The 24856-nt window shown below is 45.8% G+C and overlaps 1 protein-coding gene across 1 annotated transcript in view; it reads right to left on the reverse strand.

Annotated features, from left to right (window-relative positions):
• LOC148539325 (uncharacterized) overlaps window positions 1–24856 on the reverse strand; it is a 153964-nt gene that overhangs the window by 25563 nt on the left and 103545 nt on the right. The window contains exons 3-4 of the mRNA XM_088451568.1: window positions 4987–5092; window positions 1685–1749 (exon numbers count right to left, since the gene is read on the reverse strand). Of these exons, the coding sequence (XP_088307694.1) occupies window positions 1685–1749; window positions 4987–5092 (171 nt within the window). The remainder of the gene's footprint in view (window positions 1–1684; window positions 1750–4986; window positions 5093–24856) is intronic.

Genomic DNA, 24856 nt, shown 5'->3' on the forward strand with positions numbered 1-24856 from the left:
GAGCCACCCGGCCATTCCGGGAGAGTAGGCAAATATGGGAGAGATGTGGATTATTACAACTTTGAATTAAACCAATAGGAGATAAATTGATTTTTCTAATGGGGACACTGACCTGCAATGGAAAATGTAGATTTCAAATATAATTAATTTGTTAAATATACCAGAACTCTATTAATGATCCCATTAGAGAATATAAATAGTCAACATTCATTATAGGAAGTATAAATATAGAATACTATATACATATTTTTGAAGCTTGAAAGTGATATGGGATATGATTAAAAAAAATCATTAAATAATAAAAACACAAGGTAAGCACAGGAGAGAAGTTCTGTTAATATGCAAAATTAGGAGGTAGAAGAAAATTAGATCCACACAGTCACAGAAATAAAAATAATGAGTTACATTAATGCTCATTTAACAACAAGAGTATATAATAAGATTCAAATGCTGAATACTGTTAGAATTATAATGTACAAGTCAGTCAACATTGAAATTATGATTCTGGAGTAGATGTATTGGATCATTTATATTGAACAAAATGTTTAAAATGATAATTTAAATAATAAGTGATGAATGATATATTTTTCAAATTTTAGGACAATATTGGTATAAAGCTATTGTTATTATTATTATTTATTAAAAGTTATTTATATAGCACACACATATTGCCCAGCATGGCCAATGTTTTTGCGCAGCTGGAGCCAGTGAAGCTGCGTTGGAAGATGCTGACACTGGTTTCAACATGCCCAGATTACAGGGCTAACACGCCCCCATGTTTTTGAGGACGCTGGCCATTGCTGCGACTTAAGGGGCACTGCGAGCGATCAAGTTTTACCCCTTTTCCACTTGGGTCTAGCCCGAGATTTGGAACACGGTTCCAAACCAGGACAGACCCCTTTTCCACCACGGCGATCCTGTTTATACCCGGATCAGCGCTGTTCACAATGCACACAGGTGCAGTGCCAACACTTGGAGATTACATCATCTCCTTGAACTGGAATGCGCCTGCCCCTTGCTGTAAGCGGGTCCAGGTCGGATGACTTGGGTTACCCATTTACACTGAGCCTGACCTGGGTCCATCCTGGGAAAAAACCCTGCTGGCTAGCAGGGTTGGTTTCCCGGGTGACTGGACCCAGGTGGAGCCTTTTTCACTGACAAAAATCCCAGGATGATGTGTGTTCACGTGCAGTAACTCAGGATTTTTAGGTTTGTGGAAAAGAGGTATTTGTGTAAAACTAAATCAGGCCCTAAATTCCTTACCACATGTACACACACATAAACTACCAGGATATTCTTGGATTGCCAGAGGAAACCAGAGTACCCAGAAGAAACTCATGCAAGTATGGGGAGAATGTACAAACTCCACTGTAGTTCAGGCTATTGGGGGAATGGAATTCAAGACCTCAGAGTTGTGATTGATTGATTGCTGATTGATTGATGAATTACATTAAGATAATGAACTGATATTTTCTAAGAGCTATAAATTAACATTTATATGTTTCATTGATTTTTATTGAAATTAGACAAAACAAATTTAACATAAAAAAGATTGTTGATCTATAATGTGTATGATTATTCATGCAATTTGTTTTGTTTTTATTTTTAAGCCAATTGGATATGCAGTATTGGATATATAATTGGATATATAGTATTTATTACGTAGCTATCTAGTCAATGTTACCTGACTTGATGAGAGCAATTGATTCCAATTGGAGATCAGGAATTGTTTTTGATTTTGGTTTCTTCCTAAGAGTGCAAAAAATAAAAATGCTCAGTTACATAACACAGAAAGTAGACCATGGGGAACATATCCGGCCTTCCATGTATACACTATCAGCAATTACTATATATATTTCTAAAGGTGCCCAGACTCTGCACTCTGTAATGGTTAGCCAAGCCTCTGTGGTGGCTGGCCACGCTCCTTTTAGTGGCTGACCGTACCTCTTAAGAATTGGCCCCCTACCACTGCATCCCCCGGTCGGCCCTTAATGCCTCAGTCTGACACTGCATATTATATATTATTTCTGAGAGCAATGTACTATATAAACACAAATTATATCATAGGGCAGCATATTGTCAGGGCCGTAGCTAGGGGAGTGTATCCGGTGCACCACAGGTCAGGGGGCGCTGTTTGGGCCTGTCAAATTTCTGTTTCTTATCATTCTTGCTTGTAGCTTCCTCTTATTTCATCCCCAGCATCTCCTGGCCTCTTCTTTCTATTCCCTGGCCCTTCCCCATGAAGCCATTGTCCTTTTTTGGGTGCATTATGTCCCTTTGAAAAATGAGGGGGGCGCCAATGCTCTTTCTGGCACATGGCACCAAAAAGTCTAATCACGGCTCTGCATATTGTATTATAGTACAGAACCACAGGTTTGATTAAAACGTGGGCAGCACACGGCGGGTGTGGATTGAAAGCTCTACAGTAAAAAGGTAGACAATGTCTAGATAGACACCAGATGTTAGACAGTCAATAAACAGTCCATAGTATACACAGAGGGCTATTGCCCAAGGAATCACAGTGCTTGTATACACAGATGGCTATTGCCCAAGAAGTCACAGTGCTTGTATAGACAGAGGGCTATTGCCCAAGGAATCACAGTGCTTGTATACACAGATGGCTATTGCCCAAGGAGTCACAGTGCTTGTATAGACAGAGGGCTATTGCCCAAGGAATCACAGTGCTTGTATACACAGATGGCTATTGCCCAAGGTGCCACAGTGCTTGTATACACAGAGGGCTACTGCCCAATGAGTCACAGTGCTTGTATACACAGAGGGCTACTGCAATTCCCAAGGAGTCACTTTAATTAGCAGAGTAGCGCAGCATCGGCTTGCAGTGTGCTCCCACTACAGTCATTTAACAGCACAACCAGTAGCCACTGGTCTGGAGTCTGGACACAGCCAACTTCCTTGCAGAGCTCTGCGCAGCGTGCGCGCCGAGTGAGTCCGACTAACAAATGGTGCTGAGTCCCGGATTCGCGGCGCCTTATATAGAGGCCGAACGTCATCCAAGTCTCGAGAGGATCCGACGTTGGGAGGATGACGTTCGGCCTTGAAGTGGGATCCGAGTCACACGCGAACACCCGAGTCGCGGCTCGGATGGACTCGGATCCCTGGTGTTCGGAGCGGTTCGGATTCCACAGAATCTGAACCTCTCATCTCTAATTACAACTATATCATTATTGATTGGTTGCTATGGGAAACACCTCTACTTCTAAATACTCGCCCTTTAGTAAATATACCCCCTAGTCTCCTTGTGTCGCCAGCACGACAACTGTCCCAGAGGATAGTAACTTAGCTCCAGTTTTCTGCTCTGCATTCTGTACTTCAGTACCTGCAAACCGGCATTAGTGTTCCTACACTGAAGTTCCTACTAATCTGCATCAGTTTTCCTACATTGAAGTTCCTGCTAACCTGCACCAGTGTACATACACTGAAGCTCCTTCTAATCTGCATCAGTGTTCCTACACTGAAGTTCCTGCTATTCTACATCAGTGTTCCTACATTGGACATCCTGGAAAACTGCACCAGTGTCCCTACATTGGACATACTGCAAACCTGCACCAGTGTCCAATACACTGGACATCCTGCAACACTGCACCAGTGTCCTTACACTGGACCAGAGGTTTCGAGAGGAGAGGATTGAGCTAGTTGGATGGGGCCTGGCTCCGACACCGCCCCTCCTCCCTCTTACCAATCAGCAGCTCAGCACACGCTTCTGGCTGCAGTTGGAGACCAGGGAGATTGCTCACTTCTGCAGGTAAGCAGCAGCAGTCTCCTCACCTCTGCCCATGGAGAAGAGCAATCACACTGGATTCGTGCCAGGCTGAGGGGCTCACAATGAACAACGCGATGCAAATAGATTTTTTAAATTTTTCTAAGGAGGTGTGGCCACATCACCTGCAAGCAGGCCATGCCCTCTTGATAGTGTTGGGGCCACTGGCCAGCTCTCTACGGCCCTGCACCTTGGACATACTGCACACTTGCACCTGTACTGCATATGGACAATCCTGCCCTTGTGTTCATAGTACCTCACTGCTCCCAAGCAGCCCTGCAATTTATCAGTTCCTATGTCTCATACTTTTCTCCTCCATTCCCTGTGTTTCACCCCATTCTGTTATCCACCTGTAAGTCTGCTTTATTTATCCTGTCAGCATTCTAGTATTCAACAACCTGTTCAAGTATTCAACAACAATCGTATCCTTCTCAGCAGCCCCCGCGGCACATGTGTCCTTCAGCGTGCGTAGAAGAATGCTGGAGGGGCTTCTGGGTCATAGCCCTGGAAGTCCCTCCAGTGCAAAGAGCCGCTCTTACCAACAGAGCGGTTCTTTGTGGGGATCGTCAGGGATACCAGTTTTACCAACGGTGACATGCATACGATGACCGTCGGAATACATCCGCTCTATGGGCCTGATTCAGAGCCCCTCGTGAGTGCACAGTGCTCGCAAGCGGCTCGATGTTTGACCACTGCGCATGCACCGCTTCTGGCGTGCGCATACACGAGCCCCGCCGAGCGACTGAACTTCAGTCCCTACGGGTGTCGCTACAAGACGGGGTGGCTGTCAATGGTGAGTGACAGCTCACCCCGTTTTGTAGGCTGGTATGGGGTGGTGGCTGGACAAGCGCAGGCGTTCCCTTTAGGAATGCCTGGTGTTTGTGGGAGGACCTACTGACATCACTACTGATGTCAGTAGTGGACTTCCTGCTTTATTAGAGCAGGGAGTCCACTCGGGCTTGCGGCAGCCGAGACCCTACCCCATGGTCTCGTCGCAAGCCCGATGGTCGCGATAATCGCGACGGTCTCCAGCCCGCTCGCACAAGCTGTAGGTAGACATCCACAGCTTTGCGAGCGGCCTGGAGACAAAAAAAAAATGCCCACAGACCATGCGAGCTGCCTGCGGTAGCGAGTGGGTCTGAATTAGGGCCTATATCTTTTACTCAGGTAAATAAACTGTAGAACTGTAAATGATACCAGTAACTTACCAGAAGTAATTATAGACTGTCACTAGGACTGCAACCAGTAGAAGGATGATGATGATGATGATATAAAATAACAATATTCCTTCCAGGACATGATTAGCATGGTCATCTATGCAAGAAAGACACAGGTTTGGTAAATAAACTACATTTCATTTGCAGCCATATTGCACTAATCAATTCCTTATTTATTTGGTTGATGGATATTGCAGAAATCTGCTTGCAAACTACATCGGTTTTCACAGTCAGATGGCTTTTTACTCTTCACAAATGTTATCACAGCACATTTGTATTATACATATGAGGTTTCCTGACACTAGCTATGTCTCACCAGCCCTTCTCTATCGTCCGGCTGCTAGTCAGCATCAGAAGCCCTGCCCACTGGATTCCACAATCCTTTATACCTTCACACACACCATGTCAGTCACACCCAGGTGGTGCAGCTGTGTGTGAGACCTTTGTGTGAAACCTTTGTTGCAGTAAGCAGCAGCATTCCTCACCCTATCTGCCTCTTTTCCTGGGGAGTGAGTTCTGTTCTGGACATCAGAACATGGCAAGTACCCTCTTTGCCACAGAATGTATATGCTTCCTGCAGCTGGAAATGTGTTCAAGTTTTTTCACCTGATTCATGGGATGTTCCGTGCTTCCACGGGATTGATGTAGCACTTGTTTATTTTATTGTAAACGATTGGGTGTTGTGATTTTAGATTTTGGCTGCAAGGACGTTGAGGTCTGGCTGGAAGCTACTCAGCCAGTCTTGGTGATACGGCATTGGTATCTGCTAAAAAGACTCCTCCATTTTCCGACAGGATAGGGCTGTTGTTATGCATTAAATGGCTGTGTTTGCTGCAATGTGCCCCGATGTCGGTTTCAGCACCTGTGCCTCTAATGCATCACGCCAAAGAGTGCATGTGGCCCGGTAATGCAGTATAGTCCAGTTGCCCGGCTAGGAGAGGAGATGAGGGATGCCTCAGGTCATTGCTATGATGTCTTGCTAGTTACCTAGTTAAGACTGCTGCAATTTTCCTTCCGATTTATGGGTTTTAGTTTGCACAGTGAAAATTCAATTGAAAAATGTTTGCTAATGGGTTGTTCTATATCGTGCTCCTTCTTTGAGTGCTTTAGCATGTTTTTGCATTGGTATCTGGTGGCAGGAACGGGGGAGGTCTGTGTGGTTCACTACCTTGATGGTTTCCTCTGTAATGGGTCAGCAGACTCCCCTCGCTGTGCAAAATTACTTTATTCGGTGCAGACCCTTTTTTCGTAACTTGAGGTTCTGACAATGACTGAGGGACCAGTTATATGTCTTTCTTGGGTATCGAAATCCATACTGGGGCCAGTTGTTGTCATTTACCAAGGAATAAAGTCCAGAAATTGCTTTTAGCTATTAAGTTGGTCCTGGAGTCTTGCAAGGTGGCTCTTTGGCAGGCTCAGTCTTTGTTGGGTATGTTTAATTTTGTTTGTAGAGTAATACTTATTAGCAGAGCATTGTCTGGTATTTCTAGACCCCATCATTTTCTTCGCCTGTCTGTTGATATAAAACGTGACCTGTGTATTTGGTCCATTTTTCTGTCTGGTTTTAACGGCACTCTTTGGTCGGCTCATCTGACTCCTGCATAGTTATCTGTCATCTGGAACTCTTATAGTTTCCCGGTGTTGAAATAGTGGTTGGTCAGTGTGGCGAATGTTTCTCAGCTTTATCGAAGGCACGACCTGCTGAGGGTTTATAGTTGTGCGAGCACTAGGGGTTGGGCCAGGACAGCACCTGCGATGTAAGATAAGCAACAACTCACAGATGTTCATTTACATTTTGACGGCAGTTGAGGGTGTGTGCTTTTCGGAGTACAAAAGTCTGCCGTTTAAGATTGCTTTTGCTATGGCTTTCTGCGGTGCATTTTGTGTCAGTGAATTAGTAGCGGCTGCTATGTCCAAGGATGCCGCTCTGCTGTTTCAGGATGTTTTAGTGCGGAATGATGTTTTATTATGTTAGCTTAAAAAACGAAAAAAACTGACCAAGCTGGCCGTGGCGATAGTTTCCATTATCGAGTTTGCATGATATACTGATTTGCCCGCTGATTTATCGGTGCATTCCCAAACTGCTGGCGCCTGCCTGATCCATACGAATGGGGCTCCTTTAACCAAGTACCAGTTTGGTCATGTTTTGAAACAAACTATTATGTTTATCATGATGAATTCGGCACTTAAGGTTCTGGATCAGGGCAGTTGGCGGCTGTTCAGCGCTATATACTGCCGGGTAAAGCGTTTGTTCGTCCTGTTATGGCATGTTAACCAGGTATTAGACTACTTGCTGTGTTTTGCAGGGGTCTGTGAGGAATTTGTTTTTCTTACACTAAAGGCATCAAGTAATTGAGTTCAATTATATGGTATAGAAAAGACCCTGTCGGTTTTTGGTATCACCTCTGGTCTGGTTACCATGCCTTGTCTTACCGTGTTGTTTGTTTGGGCTATGTCTGTTTCTGAGTTTGCTTCATTTGATGGTTTTGATTATTAATGGTTTTTCTTTACTTCTTTCTAAACAGGGTATTTTGGTGTTAAGCTCCTATAGATTATCAGGTGTTCTTTCATTTATTGGGCATCTATGTCTGAGTTGGCTTGTGATTCATTTCGGTTTCCGTTAGCTGGGGGTGTGCGTTGACTTGGGTTCCGTGGACTGTTGTGGGTAGATTTGAAATGGCAGTTGATTGAGGTGGTGAGGCGTTTGGGGACTACAAAATTCGTGATCATTCACCTCGGTGGTAATAACATAGGTCAACATACATCTTTGGATCTCCGCTAGGCCATTGTACGTTACATGGACCTGTTGCAAAGGTCTTGGCCGTTTTGTAGGTTTGGCTGGTCTGCCATCATACCACGCTGTAAGTGGCGAGCTTTAAAACCAGGTGCAGTTATGGATGAGGTTCAGCGGAAAGTTAACTCCTCTGTTGCTCGTTTCTTATGGTTACAAGTAGGGGTGAGCGGGTTCGGATTTCTGAAATCCGAACCCCCCCGAGCCCTCCCGATCCTAGGCCGATCTGAGTCAGGCTCGACTTTTCCCGCCTGACTCGGATCTGAAATCGAGGCAAAACATCATCATCCCGCCTTCCGGGTCTCGCGGGTTTTGGATTCTATATCAGGTACCATTTTCTCACTCGGCTGTGGACAGTGAAGAGGGAGGGTGGGAGTTAGGGCTGGCTGGGCTGTGTAGTGTAGTGTTGTGCTGTGCTGTGCTGCGCTGTGCTGCTGTTGTCCATAGGGGCTGTGTCCACTCCTCCAAAGTCCAAAGGGGCTGGCTGTGTTGTGCTATGCTGCTGTTGTCCATAGGAGCTGTGTCCACTCCTCCAAAGTCCATAGGGGCTGGCTGTGTTGTGCTGTGCTGCTATTGTCCATAGGGGCTGTGTCCACTCCTCCAAAGTCCATAGGGCCTGGCTGGACTGTGTTGTGCAGTCAGTTGTCCATAGGGGCTGTGTCCACTCCAAAGTCCTGTGCAGTGTCCCAGTCCTAAAGGGGTGCTGTAGTGTTGTCCAGGGGGTGCTCTGTCCATCAGGGGTGCTCCCCCCAAGTGCAAAAAGAATAAATATTTTTTCTGTGTTTGTGAATTGTGTGCATTGTGGCTGCATGTGCATCAACAAAGGAGCAGCAACAAGCGTGCACCTGTGTCCCATAAGTAAAGGGCTGGCTGGCTTGTCCATTAAAGGGTGTTGTAACCCCCAAAGGGCACTCCAAACAAAATAAAAAAAAATGTTTTTTTGTGTTTGTGAATTGTGTGTGCAATAGCCGCACGTGCATCAACAAAGTAGCGCCAAGCGTGCGCCTGTGTCATAGGTAAAGGGCCGGATGGCTTGACTGTTAGAGGGTGCTGTAACCCTCAAAGTGCACTCCAAAAAAAATAAAAAAATATATTTTTTTGTGTTTGTGAATTGTGTGTGCAGTAGCTGCACGTGCATCAACAAAGTAGCGCCAAGTGTGCACCTGTGTCATTGGTAAAGGGCCAGCTGGCTTGACCATTAAAGGGTGCTGTAACCCCCAAAGGGCACTCCAAACAAAATAAAAATATATATTTTTTTGTGTTTGTGAATTGTGTGTGCAGTAGCAGCATGTGCATCAACAAAGTAGTGCCAAGCGTGCTCCTGTGTCATAAGTAAAGGGTCGGCTGGCTTGACCGTTAAAGGGTGCTGTAACCCCCAAAGTGCACTCCAAACAAAAGAAAAAAATATTTTCTGTGTTTGTGAATTGTGTGCACTGTGGCTGCACGTGCATCAACAAAGGAGCAGCGCCAAGCGTACGCCTGTGTCCCATAAGTAAAGGGCCGGCTGGCTGGTCCATTAAAGGGTGCTGTAACACCCAAAGGGCACTCCAAACAAAATAATAAAATATATTTTTTTGTGTTTGTGAATTGTGTGCGCAGTAGCTGCACGTGCATCAACAAAGTAGCGCCAAGCGTGCTCCTGTGTCATAGATAAAGGGCCGGCTGGCTTGACCGTTAAAGGGTGTTGTAACCCCCAAAATGCACTCCAAAAAAAAATATATATATATTTTTTTGTGTTTGTGAATTGTGGGCCTGATTCAGAGCCGGACGCTATTTGCACTCGCTCGTTCAGAAAAAGGGGCCGGCTATTTAAATTGAGCGCTCGCTCTTTGCGGTCTGTTGACGCCTCTATGTCTGAGCGAGCGAACGAAACATGCGCTCACTATTTTGTAAAGACGCCCCCTGGCCGCACGCATCCTACGTCATCTCCGCTATTTATTTGATTAATCGAGTACATCGAAAGGCATCTGAACTGCTCGCAGTGCTTGTGGTAGGATTTTCCTACCGCAATCATGCGAACAGTTCAGGCTAAGAAACAACCAAGTGACGTGGTCGATTACGCTGCTTTGTTAATTATGCACACCCTTAAAACGCCCGTTTTGACCGTTTGGCACACCTGCGTTCGGATCTCCACTCCCCGTTTTCAAGCACCTTCCCCTGTTACCACCCACAAACGCCTCATCCTGTCACTCAAATTAGCAGGCACTCGCTATTTTGTGAGCGCTTGATTTCCGACCGCAATGACTGGTTGGCGCATGCGCATTATGACCCATACGCATGCGCAGATGTGCGAACATCGCTCGGAGCGAACGAGCAGGCGCTTACGAGCGGCTCTGAATCAGGCCCTGTGTCCGCAGTAGCAGCACAAGCATCAACAAAGTAGCGCCAAGCGTGCGCCTGTGTCATAAGTAAAGGGCCGGCTGGCTTGACCGTTAAAGGGTGCGGTAACCCCCAAAGTACACTCCAAAGAAATAAAAATATATTATTTTCTGTGTTTGTTAATTGTGTGCGCAGTAGCAGCTCGTGCATCAACAAAGTAGTGCCAAGCGTGCGCCTGTGTCATAAGTAAAGGGCCGGCTGGCTTGACTGTTAAAGGGTGCTGTAACCCCCAAAGTGCACTCCAAACAAAATAAAAAAATATTTTCTGTGTTTGTGAATTGTGTGCACTGTGGCTGCACGTGCATCAACAAAGGAGCAGCGCCAAGCGTGCGCCTGTGTCCCATAAGTAAAGGGCCGGCTGGCTCATTTCTTAAATGGTGGTGTAACCCACAAAGTGCACTAGTGTCCAACAAAAATAAAAAATTATTTTCTGTATTTGTGTGCGCCTTAGCTGCACGTATATATCAATATAACATAAATGGAGGACCAAACTTTCTCTGATAAAGATAAAATAGGGAAAGATCAAGAACCACTTCCTCCTAGTGCTGTTGCTGCTGCTGGGAGTTGTTCATCATCCCAGAGAGGAAGTAGGAACACCACTACTTTTACTAAACAATTGACCCTACAACAGTCCCTAGCGAGGAGGATGAAGTATGACAGCAGTCATCCTGAAGCAAAATGTATAACTGAGGCCTTGACTACTATGTTTGTGTTAGACGTGCATCCAGGATCCGCCATTAGTGCAGTGGGATTTAGACAATTGATGGAGGTAGTGTGTCCCCGGTTCCAAATCCCGTCTAGATTCCACCTGCATCCTCAAAGCAGCAGCGACAAGCGTGCGTCTGTCTGTTAAAGGGTGGTGTAACCCTCAAAGTGCGCTCCACAAACAATAAAAAAATTCTTCTTTTTTTTCTGTGTTTGTGAATTGTGTGGGCTGTAGCCGCACCTGCATCAACAAAGGAGCAGCGCCAAGCGTGCGCCTGTGTCATAAGTAAAGGGCCGGCTGGCAAACAGTACATAATGCATTGAAAAAAAAGAGGTGCAAGATGGAATTGTCCTTGGGCCCTCCCACCCACCCTTATGTTGTATAAACAGGACATGCACACTTTAACAAACCAATCATTTCAGCGCCAGGGTCTGCCACACAACTGTGGCTGAAATGATTGGTTCGTTTGGGCCCCCACAAAACAAGCTGGCAATTAATCTGTCCCTGCACAAACTGGCTCTACGGAGGCAAGATGTCATCCTCATCCTCCTCATCCACCGATTCCTCACCCTCTTCAGTGTGTACATCCTCATCCTCACAGAGTATTAATTCGTCCCCGCTGGAATCCACAACCACAGGTCCCTCTGTACGTTCTGGAGGCTGGTCTCCTTGGAAGAGTTGATAATTCATTTTATGAACATCATCTTCTCCACATTTTGTGGAAGCAACCTCCTACGCCTTTGGCTGACAAGGTTCCCGGCTGCACTAAACACCCTTTCGGAGTACACACTGGAGGGGGGCAACTCAGGTAAAATAGAGCCAGTTTGTACAGGGACCTCCAAATTGCTTCTTTTTCCTGCCAATACAGGTACGGACTGTCTGACATGCCTACTTGGATGCTGTCACCGATGTAATCCTTTAACAGACAGACGCACGCTTGTCGCTGCTGCTTTGAGGATGCAAGTGCGGCTACAGCCCACACAATTCACAAAGACAGAAAAAAAAAGAGGAATATTTTTATTGTTTGTGGAGCGCACTTTGAGGGTTACACCACCCTTTAACAGACAGACGCATGCTTGTCGCTGCTGCTTTGAGGATGCAAGTGCGGCTACAGCCCACACAATTCACAAAGACAGAAAAAAGAAGAATATTTTTATTGTTTGTGTAGCACACTTTGAGGGTGTCACCACCCTTTAACAGACAGACGCACGCTTGTCGCTGCTGCTTTGAGGATGCAAGTGCGGCTACATTGCACACAAGTCACAAACACATTAAAAAAATTGTTTTTTATTTTTTGGAGCACTTTGAGAGTTACACCACCCTTTAACAGACAGACGCACGCTTGTCGCTGCTGCTTTGTGGATGCAAGTGCGGCTACAGCCCACACAATTCACAAAGACAGAAAAAAGAAGAACAATATTTTTATAGTTTGTGTAGCACACTTTGAGGGTGTCACCACCCTTTAACAGACAGACGCACGCTTGTCGCTGCTGCTTTGAGGACAGTATCATATGCAGTGACAGTAGACTTGTCAGAAATTGTTGGCACGTCTTTCAGTCCGGACCAGATGTCCAAACCAGCCCTTGACTTATGACACAGGTGCACGCTTGGCGCTGCTACTATGTTGATGTACGTGCGGCTACATCGCACACAAGTCACAAACACATTTAAAAAATAGTTTTTTATTTTTTGGAGCACTTTGAGGGTTACACCACCCTTTAACAGACAGACGCACGCTTGTCGCTGCTGCTTTGAGGATGCAAGTGCGGCTACAGCCCACACAATTCACAAAGACAGAAAAAAGAAGAAGAATATTTTTATTGTTTGTGTAGCACACTTTGAGGGTGTCACCACCCTTTAACAGACAGACGCACGCTTGTCGCTGCTGCTTTGAGGATGCAAGTGCGGCTACAGCCCACACAATTCACAAAGACAGAAAAAAAGAAGAAAATATTTATTGTTTGTGTAGCACACTTTGAGGGTGTCACCACCCTTTAACAGACAGACGCACGCTTGTCGCTGCTGCTTTAAGGATGCAAGTGCGGCTACAGCCCACACATTTCACAAAGACAGAAAAAAAAATAACAATATTTTTATTGTTTGTGTAGCACACTTTGAGGGTGTCACCACCCTTTAACAGACAGACTCACGCTTGTCGCTGCTGCTTTAAGGATGCAGGTGCGGCTACAGCCCACACATTTCACAAAGACCGAAAAAAAAAGAACAATATTTTTATTGTTTGTGTAGCACACTTTGAGGGTGTCACCACCCTTTAACAGACAGACGCACGCTTGTCGCTGCTGCTTTGAGGATGCAGGTGGAATCTAGACGGGATTTGGAACCGGGGACACACTACCTCCATCAATTGTCTAAATCCCACTGCACTAATGGCGGATACCGGACGCACATCTAACACCAACATAGCAGTCAAGGCCTCAGTTATACGTTTTGCTTCAGGATGACTGCTGTCGTACTTCATCCTCATCGCTAGGGACTGTTGGAGGGTCAATTGTTTAGTAAAAGTAGTGATGTTCCTACTTCCTCTCTGGGATGATGAACAACTCCCAGCAGCAGCAACAGCACTAGGAGGAAGTGGTTCTTGATCTTTCCCTATTTTATTTTTATCGGTGAAAGTTTGGTCCTCCATTTATGTTATATTGATATATACGTGCGGCTAAAGCGCACACAAACACAGAAAATATTTTTTTATTTTTGCTGGAGACTAGTGCACTTTGTGGGTTACACCACCCTTTAAGAAATGAGCCAGCCGGCTCTTTACTTATGGGACACAGGCGCACGCTTGGCGCTGCTACTTTGTTGATGCACGTGCAGCCACAGTACACACAAGTCACAAACACAGAAAATATATATTTTTTTGGTTTGGCCCGGAGTGCACTTTGGGGGTTACAGCACCCTCTAACGGTCAAGCCAGCCGGCCCTTTACTTATGACACAGGCGCACGCTTGGCACTACTTTGTTGATGCACATGCGGCTACTGCGCACACAATTCACAAACACAGAAAAAATATTTTGTTATTTGGTTTGGAGTGTACTTTGGGGGTTACAGCACCCTTTAACGGTCAAGCCAGCCGGCCCTTTACTTATGACACAGGCGCACGCTTGGCACTACTTTGTTGATGCACGTGCGGCTACTGTGCACACAATTCACAAACACAGAAAATAATTATTTTTTTGGTTTGGACTGGAGTGTACTTTGGGGGTTACAGCACCCTTTAACGGTCAAGCCAGCCGGCCCTTTACTTATGACACAGGTGCACGCTTGGCACTACTTTGTTGATGCACGTGCAGCTACTGCGCACACAATTCACAAACACAGAAAATATTTTTTTTTTTGGTTTGGACTGGAGTGTACTTTGGGAGTTACAGCACCCTTTAACGGTCAAGCCAGCCTGCCCTTTACTTATGACACAGGCGCACCCTTGGCACTACTTTGTTGATGCACGTGCGGCTACTGCGCACACAATTCACAAACACACTAAAAATATAATTTTTTTAGCACTTGGGGGGAGCACCCCTGATGGACAGAGCACCCCCTGGACAACACTACAGCACCCCTTTAGGACTGGGACACTGCACAGGACTTTGGAGTGGACACAGCCCCTATGGAGAACTGACTGCACAACACAGTCCAGCCAGGCCCTATGGACTTTTAAGTAGTGGACACAGCCCCTATGGACAACAGCAGCACAGCACAACACAGCCAGCCCCTATGGACTTTGAAGTAGTGGACAACAGCAGCACAGCGCAGCACAGCACAACACTACTCTGCACTACACTACACTACACAGCCCAGCCAGCCCTAACTCCCACCCTCCCTCTTCACTGTCCACAGCCGAGTGAGAAAATGGCGCCGATGTGGGTACCTTATATAGGATCCAAAACCCGCGAGACTCGGAAGGCGGGATGATGACGTTTTGCCTCGATTTCAGATCCGAGTCAGGCGGGAAAAGTCGAGCCTGACTCGGATCTGCCTCGGATCGGGGGGGCTCGGGGGGGTTCGGATATCAGAAATCCGAACTCGCTCACCCCTAATTGTAATATCTTGCTGTGGCGGTAGAATGTTTGTATGGTTTGAATTATTAGATTTATTAGTGGTGCGCTCTCCTTATGATATTTGATCGCCAATTAGAATGTTCCTCCCGGGCTTTAACACAAGCCTATCTGGGTGTGTTATTGATTTATGGAGAGTTGAACACCAACGTTCAACTTTCAACATTCATATGAGTTTGTTTGTATTGTTTTGTCATCCATTCTATTGTCCGCCAATATATTAACTGTAATCACCAATCGTTATTATTATCAAAGAAAATTACATTTAAATGTTTGTTGTCAAAATTAATTTGACTGTAATTTTTATTTGCAACTCTAATGCCTTTGTTTTTATTTATTAGATATGTTTTTAATTATAAGTATTCAAGAGATCATTGGCGTATCTAAAATGGGTGCAGGGTGTGGGGTGCTCATGGGGCCTATACCGCACACCATGAACTCATGTTTAATACTTACCTCTTCGCAGTACTGCATCGGTGCTGCAGTTGCAGTTCAAATCACCAGGAAAATGGGGCAGCGGACCTTTTCCTGGATATTTGCGTATGCGCAGTAGAGGTGTCTCCGGGACCAAGGCACGGGCGTCATGTTACCGGAGACCGGCGCATGTGCAGTACACTCTAGCTCAATGCCAGAGTCATCTGCACCACAGAGAAGAGGAGGCGGCCCGCACGGATAGTCTGCATATAGGCCCCCTCCTTTCTTAAACCACTCCTGCAAGAAGGCCTATGTGAAGGAGGTAACTAATAGTTTAAATGTAACCTTGTGAGGTTTGTCTCATAGAAATGAAAAAGTTAATGCTTTATTTATTATCACCACCATGGGCTCTATTTATTAACATTATTTTTACTAAAATAAAGTGAAAAAGGGTGTTTTCACACCCTTTTCACATTATTTTAGTTTCACCTGTAGTTATTACAGGGCAATTGGAGTAGAATTAGTAAAATTCTACTCCAACCCCCAGTATCAATTATTTTTAGTAAAGCAGATCGCATTTCCCATAATTGTAATGGGAAATGTGATCTGTGTGCAAGTTACTAAAAATAAATTGTAAAAAATTACCGGGGGAAGCCCTGTGATAATAACGCCACCTGGAGGTGGCGTTATCCAGGGTCTCCCCCGGTTACCGGGCTCCCACTCTGCTCTAACGGAGAGAGCAGAGGCGGGAGCCGGTACCAGTAATCAGCTATGTGGTCTAAGTAGACCGCAAGCTGATTACTGTAAAAAAAAGAAAAAAAAATTAAACATTTTTTTTTTCTTACCTGAATCCAGGGACCGGTGATCGGGCCTCCGGTGATGGCTCCTCTCCGGTCAGCTGGTCTCCCACAGTGCACTGGGGCCCGGTCATCAGGTGATCGGATCCCAGTGCAGTATGGGAGATCACCTGATCGGGAAGCCCGGAGAAGATCACCGGAGGCCAGGAGGATGCAGGTAAGTGTAATGAAGGGAGGGGGGGTCGCGGGGGTCCGCGATCGCGGGGGCGGGGCTTAGTGCCGGGGGCGGGGCTTAGCGTCGGTGGGGGGGTAGTAGCGGTGGTCGGTCGGCGCATGCGCGGGCTCTTAGTCGCGGTATTTTTTCCGAAAATACCGCGACTACAGTGCGGATGGGATCTGCAGGGACAGAGCTTTATCGCAAGCTCTGTCCCTGCAAGGGATTTATAGTAAATCCCTGTGATATTGCCTGAATTCGCAATGCGAATTCACTCGGTAATATCACACTACAATCCGCATTCAATATGCGGATTGTAGTAAATAGAGCCCCATATCACTAATAACTAAATACAGGTGAGTCAGTGCCAGAAAACCAAACACTCCAATTCTATTTTCGCATGATATATTCAATATAACACACACTGAGTGTATTACTGTAGTGCTGTAAGGTTTGTTGCAGGGAAAAATCTAGAGCACAGGTTCTCAAACTCGGTCCTCAGGACCCCAAACAGTGCATATTTTCCAGGTCTCCCCACAAAATCACAAGTGAAATAATTAGCTCCATCTGTGGATCTTTCAAAATGTGTCAGTGAGTAATGACTACACCTGTGCAGCTGCTGGGTGACCTGGAAAACGTGACCTGTGTGGGGTCCCGAGGACCGAGTTTGAGAACCTCTGATCTAGAGTGATGGGGGAGATGTAGCATGATCGGTTAGAAGAGCAAAGAATAGAATGAAAGATGATTACCAATCATGACCCTTCAGTTTGTCAGTGCTGCCGCTATCCACAGATATTTCACAGACTCAGGCCCTGATTCAGAGCCGAACGCTCTGACAGAGCGCTCGCTCTGAATCAGGGCCGGCCTTCTTGTTTTTTAGAGCGGCCTCCTGGCCGCTCGCATAGCTGTGGGTGACCACCCACAGCTATAGCAAGCGGCCAGGAAGATGGTCGTGATGGTCAAGACCATAGCGACCATCGAGCTTGCGACGAGAGCCGAAATCGCTCCCACTGACATCACTCGTGATGTCAGTGGGGCCGCCCCCAAACGGAGGCGTTCACATGGGAACGTCTCCGTTTGGACAGCCACTCCCCCGGCCCATCCACCAAAGGGGGCGTGCTGTCACTCAACATCGACAGCACGCCCCCTTTGGTACGAGACCTGGAGCGACGGATTGCCCGTCGCTATCTGGGTCTCGTGCATGCACACGACGGAGCCGGCTCCGTCGTGCGCATGCGCACTGGGCCACCATCGACCCACTTGCGAGCGCACAGCGCTCGCGAGCAGGTCTGAATCAGGCCCTCAGTTAGGGCTCTATTTATTAACATTATTTTTACTAAAATAAAGTGAAAAATGGTGTTTTCACACCCTTCTCACATTATTTTAGTTTCACCTAAAGTTACTACAGGGCAATTGGAGTAGAATTCGTAAAATTCTACTCCAACCCCTAATTATCACTTATTTTTAGTAATCAGATCGCATTTCCCATAATTGTAATGGGAAATGCGATCTGTGTGCAAGTTACTAAAAATAAATTTTGGAAAAATACCGGGGAAAGCCCTGTGATAATAACGCCTGGAGGTGGCGTTATCCAGGGTCTCACCTGGTTACCGGACTCCTGCTCCGCTCTAGCAGGCAGAGCAGAGCACGGAGCCGGCCCCAGTGATAAGCTGTGTGGTCTAAACAGATCCACATGCTGATCACTGCAGGTGACCAGGCCTTTGGGTGATGTCCTCCCTCCGGTCAGCTGGTCTCCCAGGCTGCACTTGGACTCGGTCGTCACCTGACCGGATCCCAGTGCAGTATGGGATGTCAGCTAACCAGAGCCACGGAGGACATCACCGGAGCCCCGATCACTGCAGGTAAGTGTAATTAAGGGAGGGGGGGGCGCTGGGGGGGCTTAGCGACGGGGGGGGGGGCTTAATGACAGTCGGTCGGCGCATGCGTCGGTACTTGTCATGGTATTTTTTGCAAAAATACCGTGATAAGTGTGCGGAGGGGATTCGCAGGGACAGAGCTTTATCGCAAGGGATTTGTAGTAAGGGATTTGTAGTAAGTCCCTGTAATATTGCCTGAATTTGCAATGCGAATTCAGTTGGTAGTATCACACTACAATCTGCATTACAAATGCAGATTGTAGTAAATAGAACTATTAGTCTGTTGAAACACTGTCCACATACTATGTACAGACTGTGAGGAATGTGGCAGGTCAGGGCACAGCGGGATGGGCACGGGATGCCGGCGTTCAGGATGCCAGCGCTCAGGATCCCAGCGGTCAGAATCCCGATTCCGACATCCCACCAGGGTTAGAATACTGACACTTTGTTGGTCGGTATCCTAACCTTCCCCCTCTCCCTACCCTAACCCTCCCTTCCCGGTACCTAAACCTAATCTCCACTCCCTGCACTCTAAACCTAACCCTCTCCCCTTAATGACTAACCCTAAACCTCCCCCTAATGCCTAACCCTAAACTTCCCACTACCTTTGGGATTCTGGCAGTTGGGGTGCCGGCGCTGGGATTCTGACAAGTGTCGGGATTCCGGCGCCGGCATTCTGACTGCCAAAATCCCTTCCGTCTGTATTTTAAACACATCCTGGGCATCTTTTTTAATATTATAATCAATTATAGAATTATTAGTAAATATTATGAAAATCTTTCTTTACAATAATATGTTATTATAAAATATTTCCTAATGATTTATCTAACCTGACCACCTTCATTATTTAACCAATTCATAGCACATACCCTTTAAGAAAAAATAAGTAGGGAGGGGGTCAGCGTGCTGACTTTTTGACCTGGGGCGACAAAACACCTAGCTTCAACCTCGATCTGTTGAATTGTATATTAAGCTGTGTAATATGAAATGTGTGCCATGATATAGATGTGTCCTCTTACACTGTGGCTTCAGTCGCACCAAACAGCCCCTCTTGGAACGTCAGGTCCCTGGACACTCAGCCTCTTTGAGTGTATTTTTTGCCTCTTATTCACACAAATCAAACAACTGAAAGTGATAAGTGACTTATGGTGCATACACACGGTCAGATTTTCCTTTAGATATGTACAATAACGATTTTATAAATCATTCAATTCATATGACATGTGTCCCTGCAACGATGAACAATGCGCATTTCCGTTTGTCAAATAACGATATCTGACATCTGATGTGTTTTCAGTCAGATTTGGTGGATTTTCATTCATTTTAATACTGTCAAAAATCGTTCGTAGTTCAAGAAATCGTTGGTAAAATTGTTCAAATTGTTTGTTGTTTATCGTTTGTAGTTCATCGTTCGTCGTTCATCTGACCGTGTGTATGCACCATTAGATAGACTGCACTGGTCAATTTGATGTGCATCATTTATTTTTTACATCCTTGTTCGAATGATTCTGCTCGGTAACTCTGGGCATTTTATAGTGTATTGCTAGGTGTATGATAGAGATGTGCGCCGACTCCCGTGTTTTGGTTTTGGATCCGAATTCACCTTCGTGTGTTGACTTTGCAAAACCACCCTGACATGTTTAGGTTTTGGATCTGTGGGGTCTATTTACTAAGCAGTGTTAGGAGACAGAGTGAAAAGTGATAAGAAAGTGATAAGGTGCCAGAAAATCCGCTCCCAACTGTCATTTTTCAAACACAGCCTGTGAGATGACAGTTGGGAGCGGATTGGCTGGCACCTTATCACTTTTCACTCTGTCTCTTAACACTGCTTAGTAAATAGACCCCTGTATCTTTTAAAAAATTATTTAATAAAAACTTTAAAATTACGTAATTTTGACCCGATAGCATGCAATCCAAAACCAGAGCTTAATTTTTAAATCCGAGTTCCGAACTGCGGGAAGATCTGAACCAGGACTCGGTTCAACTTGGTACCCCTAAATTGGGTTGTTGTCGGTTCTCTGAGAACCGGACCCGCACATCTCTAGAGGACACATCTGTATCTGCTCAGGTTCTAGAGTACATGTATGTATTCCTCTCTATTTGGACAAATAAAATTATTTGGTTTTCTGCTTAGTAAAAGCAATTTTAAACTCTGAGGTGTCTACTTACTTTCTGTCATCATTGGTGAGTCTGTGCTTGACCTGATCATTATTATTGGTACACGTGTCTTTATCTCACTATCAGGCATTCTCCTTTCTATGACATCACCCTGAGCCAAAGTTCTATTGTGATGCGTCAAGTGCCATAATAATGAAAGCTGGGAAATAGCTAGGACCTAATTAAAGACAATTTGTGCAGGGAATATGTAATTTGCCTGATGTTTTAAAACTAACTGACAGAATTTAAAATTATTTAATCATATTAATATGCTGCTAGTTCAAGGTTGCTATTTTAGATATCTAAGTGTGGCCTTTATATTTACAACAAGCTTAGAGAAAAAATTGCTTCTATGGACCAAATAATAGGTGCTGCCTGTTAATGTATAAAATATGCCATCACACCTAAAACAAAGAGCAAATATAAAAGATATTCAGAAGTGGGTGTTCCCAACCAATACAAAACAAAAACGTAAACTTATACACACCATACAAAAACAAATTCAAAAGGAGTGTCAGTTCTAATGAATCAGGGAAAAAAGTAATAATAGACTACTACTGGTGACTGCATAGATGACTTCTTAATAGAATATATATAATAGCAAACAGGCTATGTTCTTTCTAACACTAAGGCTGACCAATCTGGTTTTGCCTTTTAACTTATTGCTGTGATTCCTGCAACTCACAGGTTATTACGTAAGGGCCCAAGAGGGCACACCAAACTAGCTGGTGTCTCCTGCTCTTAGTGGACTCTAATTCAGGCATAGTGGGAGCCGCAGGATAACTAAAGTTTATCCTGTGGCTCCCACCATTTATTTCAATGGAGGGAACCGATCATTGGCTGAGAGGCGGGGCCTGAGCTCTCTCAGCCAATGAACGCACAGACAATCGTTTTCTTATTTTAACCCAAGGATGCCTACTGGACAAGGGGACCACTCGAGGTAATATAGGTAAGTATGTGTGAGTGTGTATTTATGTATGTATTAAACTTATACTGTGTAAGATGTGTGTGTTTCTTTAAACATTTCTTTACAGGTGAACTACAGGTCTCAGTGGGCCCTTAATGCCCCGCATGCTGGTACTTGTGGTTCTCCAAGTACCAGCATGTGGGGGAGGCTTGCTGGGACCTGCAGTTCTACTGGAAAGACAATGTTTTAATACTTCTATTTTTACACATCACTCATACAATCAACCTCAGCTTACTCAGGCTGGGCAGCTTGCGAAGCCAGGAAACTGCGTCTGTCGATGCAGTCCCTGGTCTTGCCACTCCCAGAAAATGGGGAGCTCATGCCCCCTTTTCCAGGAATGCCTGCCGACCCCGCCCGCCGTGTGCGATTACTCAGGACCCATTCTGCACACTTGCAAAATGGGTCCTGCACACGTGCAGATTCCACATAATCGGGAATCTGCATTCAGCATTGCACTTGCGTCCAATGCTGAATCAGCCCCTCTATACCTAACTCTGAATCAGGCCCTTAGCACAGATTAGAGGTTGGAAGCATATTTCTTTGGCAGTGCCCAGAGCATTTCAGTAGGTGTGGAAGAGTGTAGTATATTTAATGAAAACATAAGATAAATTAAACTTAACAATGATGTTCTACTTTCTAGGACAGTCTCTGAATAAATTTTTTATAGGGTGCTACAGCTGAGATCATTATTGGCACTGAGAAGAAAGTGTAGTTGTAGCCACATGATGTAGGGCTCTTGCTAAGATGTAATTGAGGTGCAATGCAGTCAGACAGTGGTGGATCCAGAAAATCATTACAGGGGGTGCACTATAATGTGGAAAGGGGGATGTATGAGGGGTGTGGCCAGATCTTTGAAGGGGCTCTGGCCCCTTGCCCATTGTGAATGTAGAAAATGAGGTTGCTGTGCCGCTGCAAAGCGGCGCTGCAGGACTAGGGGAGGTACAGGTTCTTGCTGCTCTGCAGGGTGAAAGTTGTGATTACCCAACACAGAAAACCTGACAGTCTTTGCATGAATTCCTAATATTGTCTTCTTTAGATAGGGGATTGTAGACTATAATGATATTATAGCAAAGAAAGATATAAGAAAATTGCTGCAAAAAGAAAAGGTTCCCCCTCGGCCCCTCTCACAACCGACACCTGTGACATACTGATATTCATAATGTTGCCCATTAGAATCTGTCGACCTTTTAACACTGTCAACCTTTTGCACTGTCAACCTTTTGTCAGTCAAACTCTTGTCCCTGTCGACCTATTTTTACCATCTGGTGTCAACCTATTGACTCTCAACCTATTCATTGTTGATCTTTCATCCAGATACTAGACAGTAGCCCAGTCACAACCATACTACACACAGACAGCATCCCTCTGACCACCATACCACACAGACAGAATCCCAGTGACCGCCATACCACTCACAGACAGTATGCCAGTGACCACCATACCACGCACAGACAGTATGCCAGTGACCACCATACCACACAGACAGAATTCAAGTGACCACCATACAGATCAGACAATATCCCAGTGACCACCATACCACACACAGACAGCATCCCTGTGACCACCATACCACACAGACAGAATCCCAGTGACCACCATACAGATCAGACAATATCCCAGTGACCACCATACCACACACAGACAGCAGCCCAGTGACCGCCATACTACACAGATAGCATCCCAGTGACTACCACACAGGATGAAGCAAAATGGGAAGACTAGATTTGGGCTTTACGTTCCATGAAAAATATGAAAGAAAATATTAAATGAAAACCTTTAAATAAGAAATGCTTTATCCAAACAGTAACTGCTTTCCTATCAACATCCAGATGTAATAGTAGGAGGAACTTATGAAAGGTGGGTGGAAGTAGTGATAGTAGTGACACATGATATGTGGATGGGAGTAGAAGAAACACATGACAAACGGTGGGTGGTGGTGAGGTGTTACTAGTAGTAGCAGAGAGTGGGTGTAGGTTGTAAGAGGGACCTAGAGGATGACAGGGGAGTATATTGGGAGACAGCTGGTTCTTGCAGGTGACCTGGAGGCCAGGATACTCTGTGCTCCATCAACCTGATTCAGCTGCAGAATGTGAGCCTGCTCCTCATTCAGACTCTCTGGCTCACCAGTCTTTGGGCTCTATTTACTACAATCCGCATATTGAATGCGGATTGTAGTGTGATATTACCGAGTGAATTCGCATTGCGAATTCAGGTAATATCACAGGGATTTACTATAAATCCCTTGCAGGGACAAAGCTTGCGATAAAGCTCTGTCCCTGCGGATCCCATCCGCACTCTAGTCGCGGTATTTTCGGAAAAAATACCGCGACTAAGAGCCCGCGCATGCGCCGACCGACCACCGCTACTACCCCCCCACCGACGCTAAGCCCCGCCCCCGGCGCTAAGCCCCGCCCCCCACGATCGCGGACCTCCGCGACCCCCCCTCCCCCCCCGCGACCCCCCTCCCTTCATTACACTTACCTGCATCCTCCTGGCCTCCGGTGGTCTTCTCCGGGCTTCCCGATCAGGTGATCTCCCATACTGCACTGGGGCCCGATCACCTGATGACCGGGCCCCAGTGCACTGTGGGAGACCAGCTGACCGGAGAGGAGCCATCACCGGAGGCCCGATCACCGGTCCCTGGAGTCAGGTAAGTGAAAAAAAAAATGTTTAATTTTTTTTTTCTTTTTTTTACAGCAATCAGCATGCGGTCTACTTAGACCACATAGCTGATTACTGGTACCGGCTCCCGCCTCTACTCTCTCCGTTAGAGCAGAGTGGGAGCCCGGTAACCGGGGGAGACCCTGGATAACGCCACCTCCAGGTGGCGTTATTATCACAGGGCTTCCCCCGGTATTTTTTTACAATTTATTTTTAGTAACTTGCACACAGATCACATTTCCCATTACAATTATGGGAAATGTGATCTGCTTTACTAAAAATAAGTGATACTGGGGGTTGGAGTAGAATTTTACTAATTCTACTCCAATTGCCCTGTAATAACTACAGGTGAAACTAAAATAATGTGAAAAGGGTGTGAAAACACCCTTTTTCACTTTATTTTAGTAAAAATAATGTTAATAAATAGAGCCCTTTGCATCTTCTCTCACCACAAGGGTGCTTAGCTCCAGGCTCCAGCAGAGTCTCAGCATACGGCGATGCAATGACGTCATGGAGTCCGGGACTGAGGCTTGGAACACAGGGCCTGATTCACTACGGAAAGCAACTGCGAATGCAATAGCGATTATGCACGCAGTTCAACTGCGATAGTATGCTAATCCATTGCGATTGCAATGCCACCGGTGCACTACACAAGGACGCCCACTTTATCTTACACACATCCGTAATGTTTAGCAAGACTGCAAAACCATCGGTACAATCGCATACCATTGCAGCCTCACGCACACTTGCACAAGCCCTGACCCTTCTCAGAAATTGCTAACTTTTACGCGTGCTATGAGACCTCAGGCTGCGTAGGCCATTGCAGT

This window comes from Taudactylus pleione, unplaced genomic scaffold, assembly GCF_031769625.1.
Source record: "Taudactylus pleione unplaced genomic scaffold, aTauple2 ptg000026l, whole genome shotgun sequence".
Classification (NCBI taxonomy): Eukaryota; Metazoa; Chordata; class Amphibia; order Anura; family Myobatrachidae; genus Taudactylus; species Taudactylus pleione.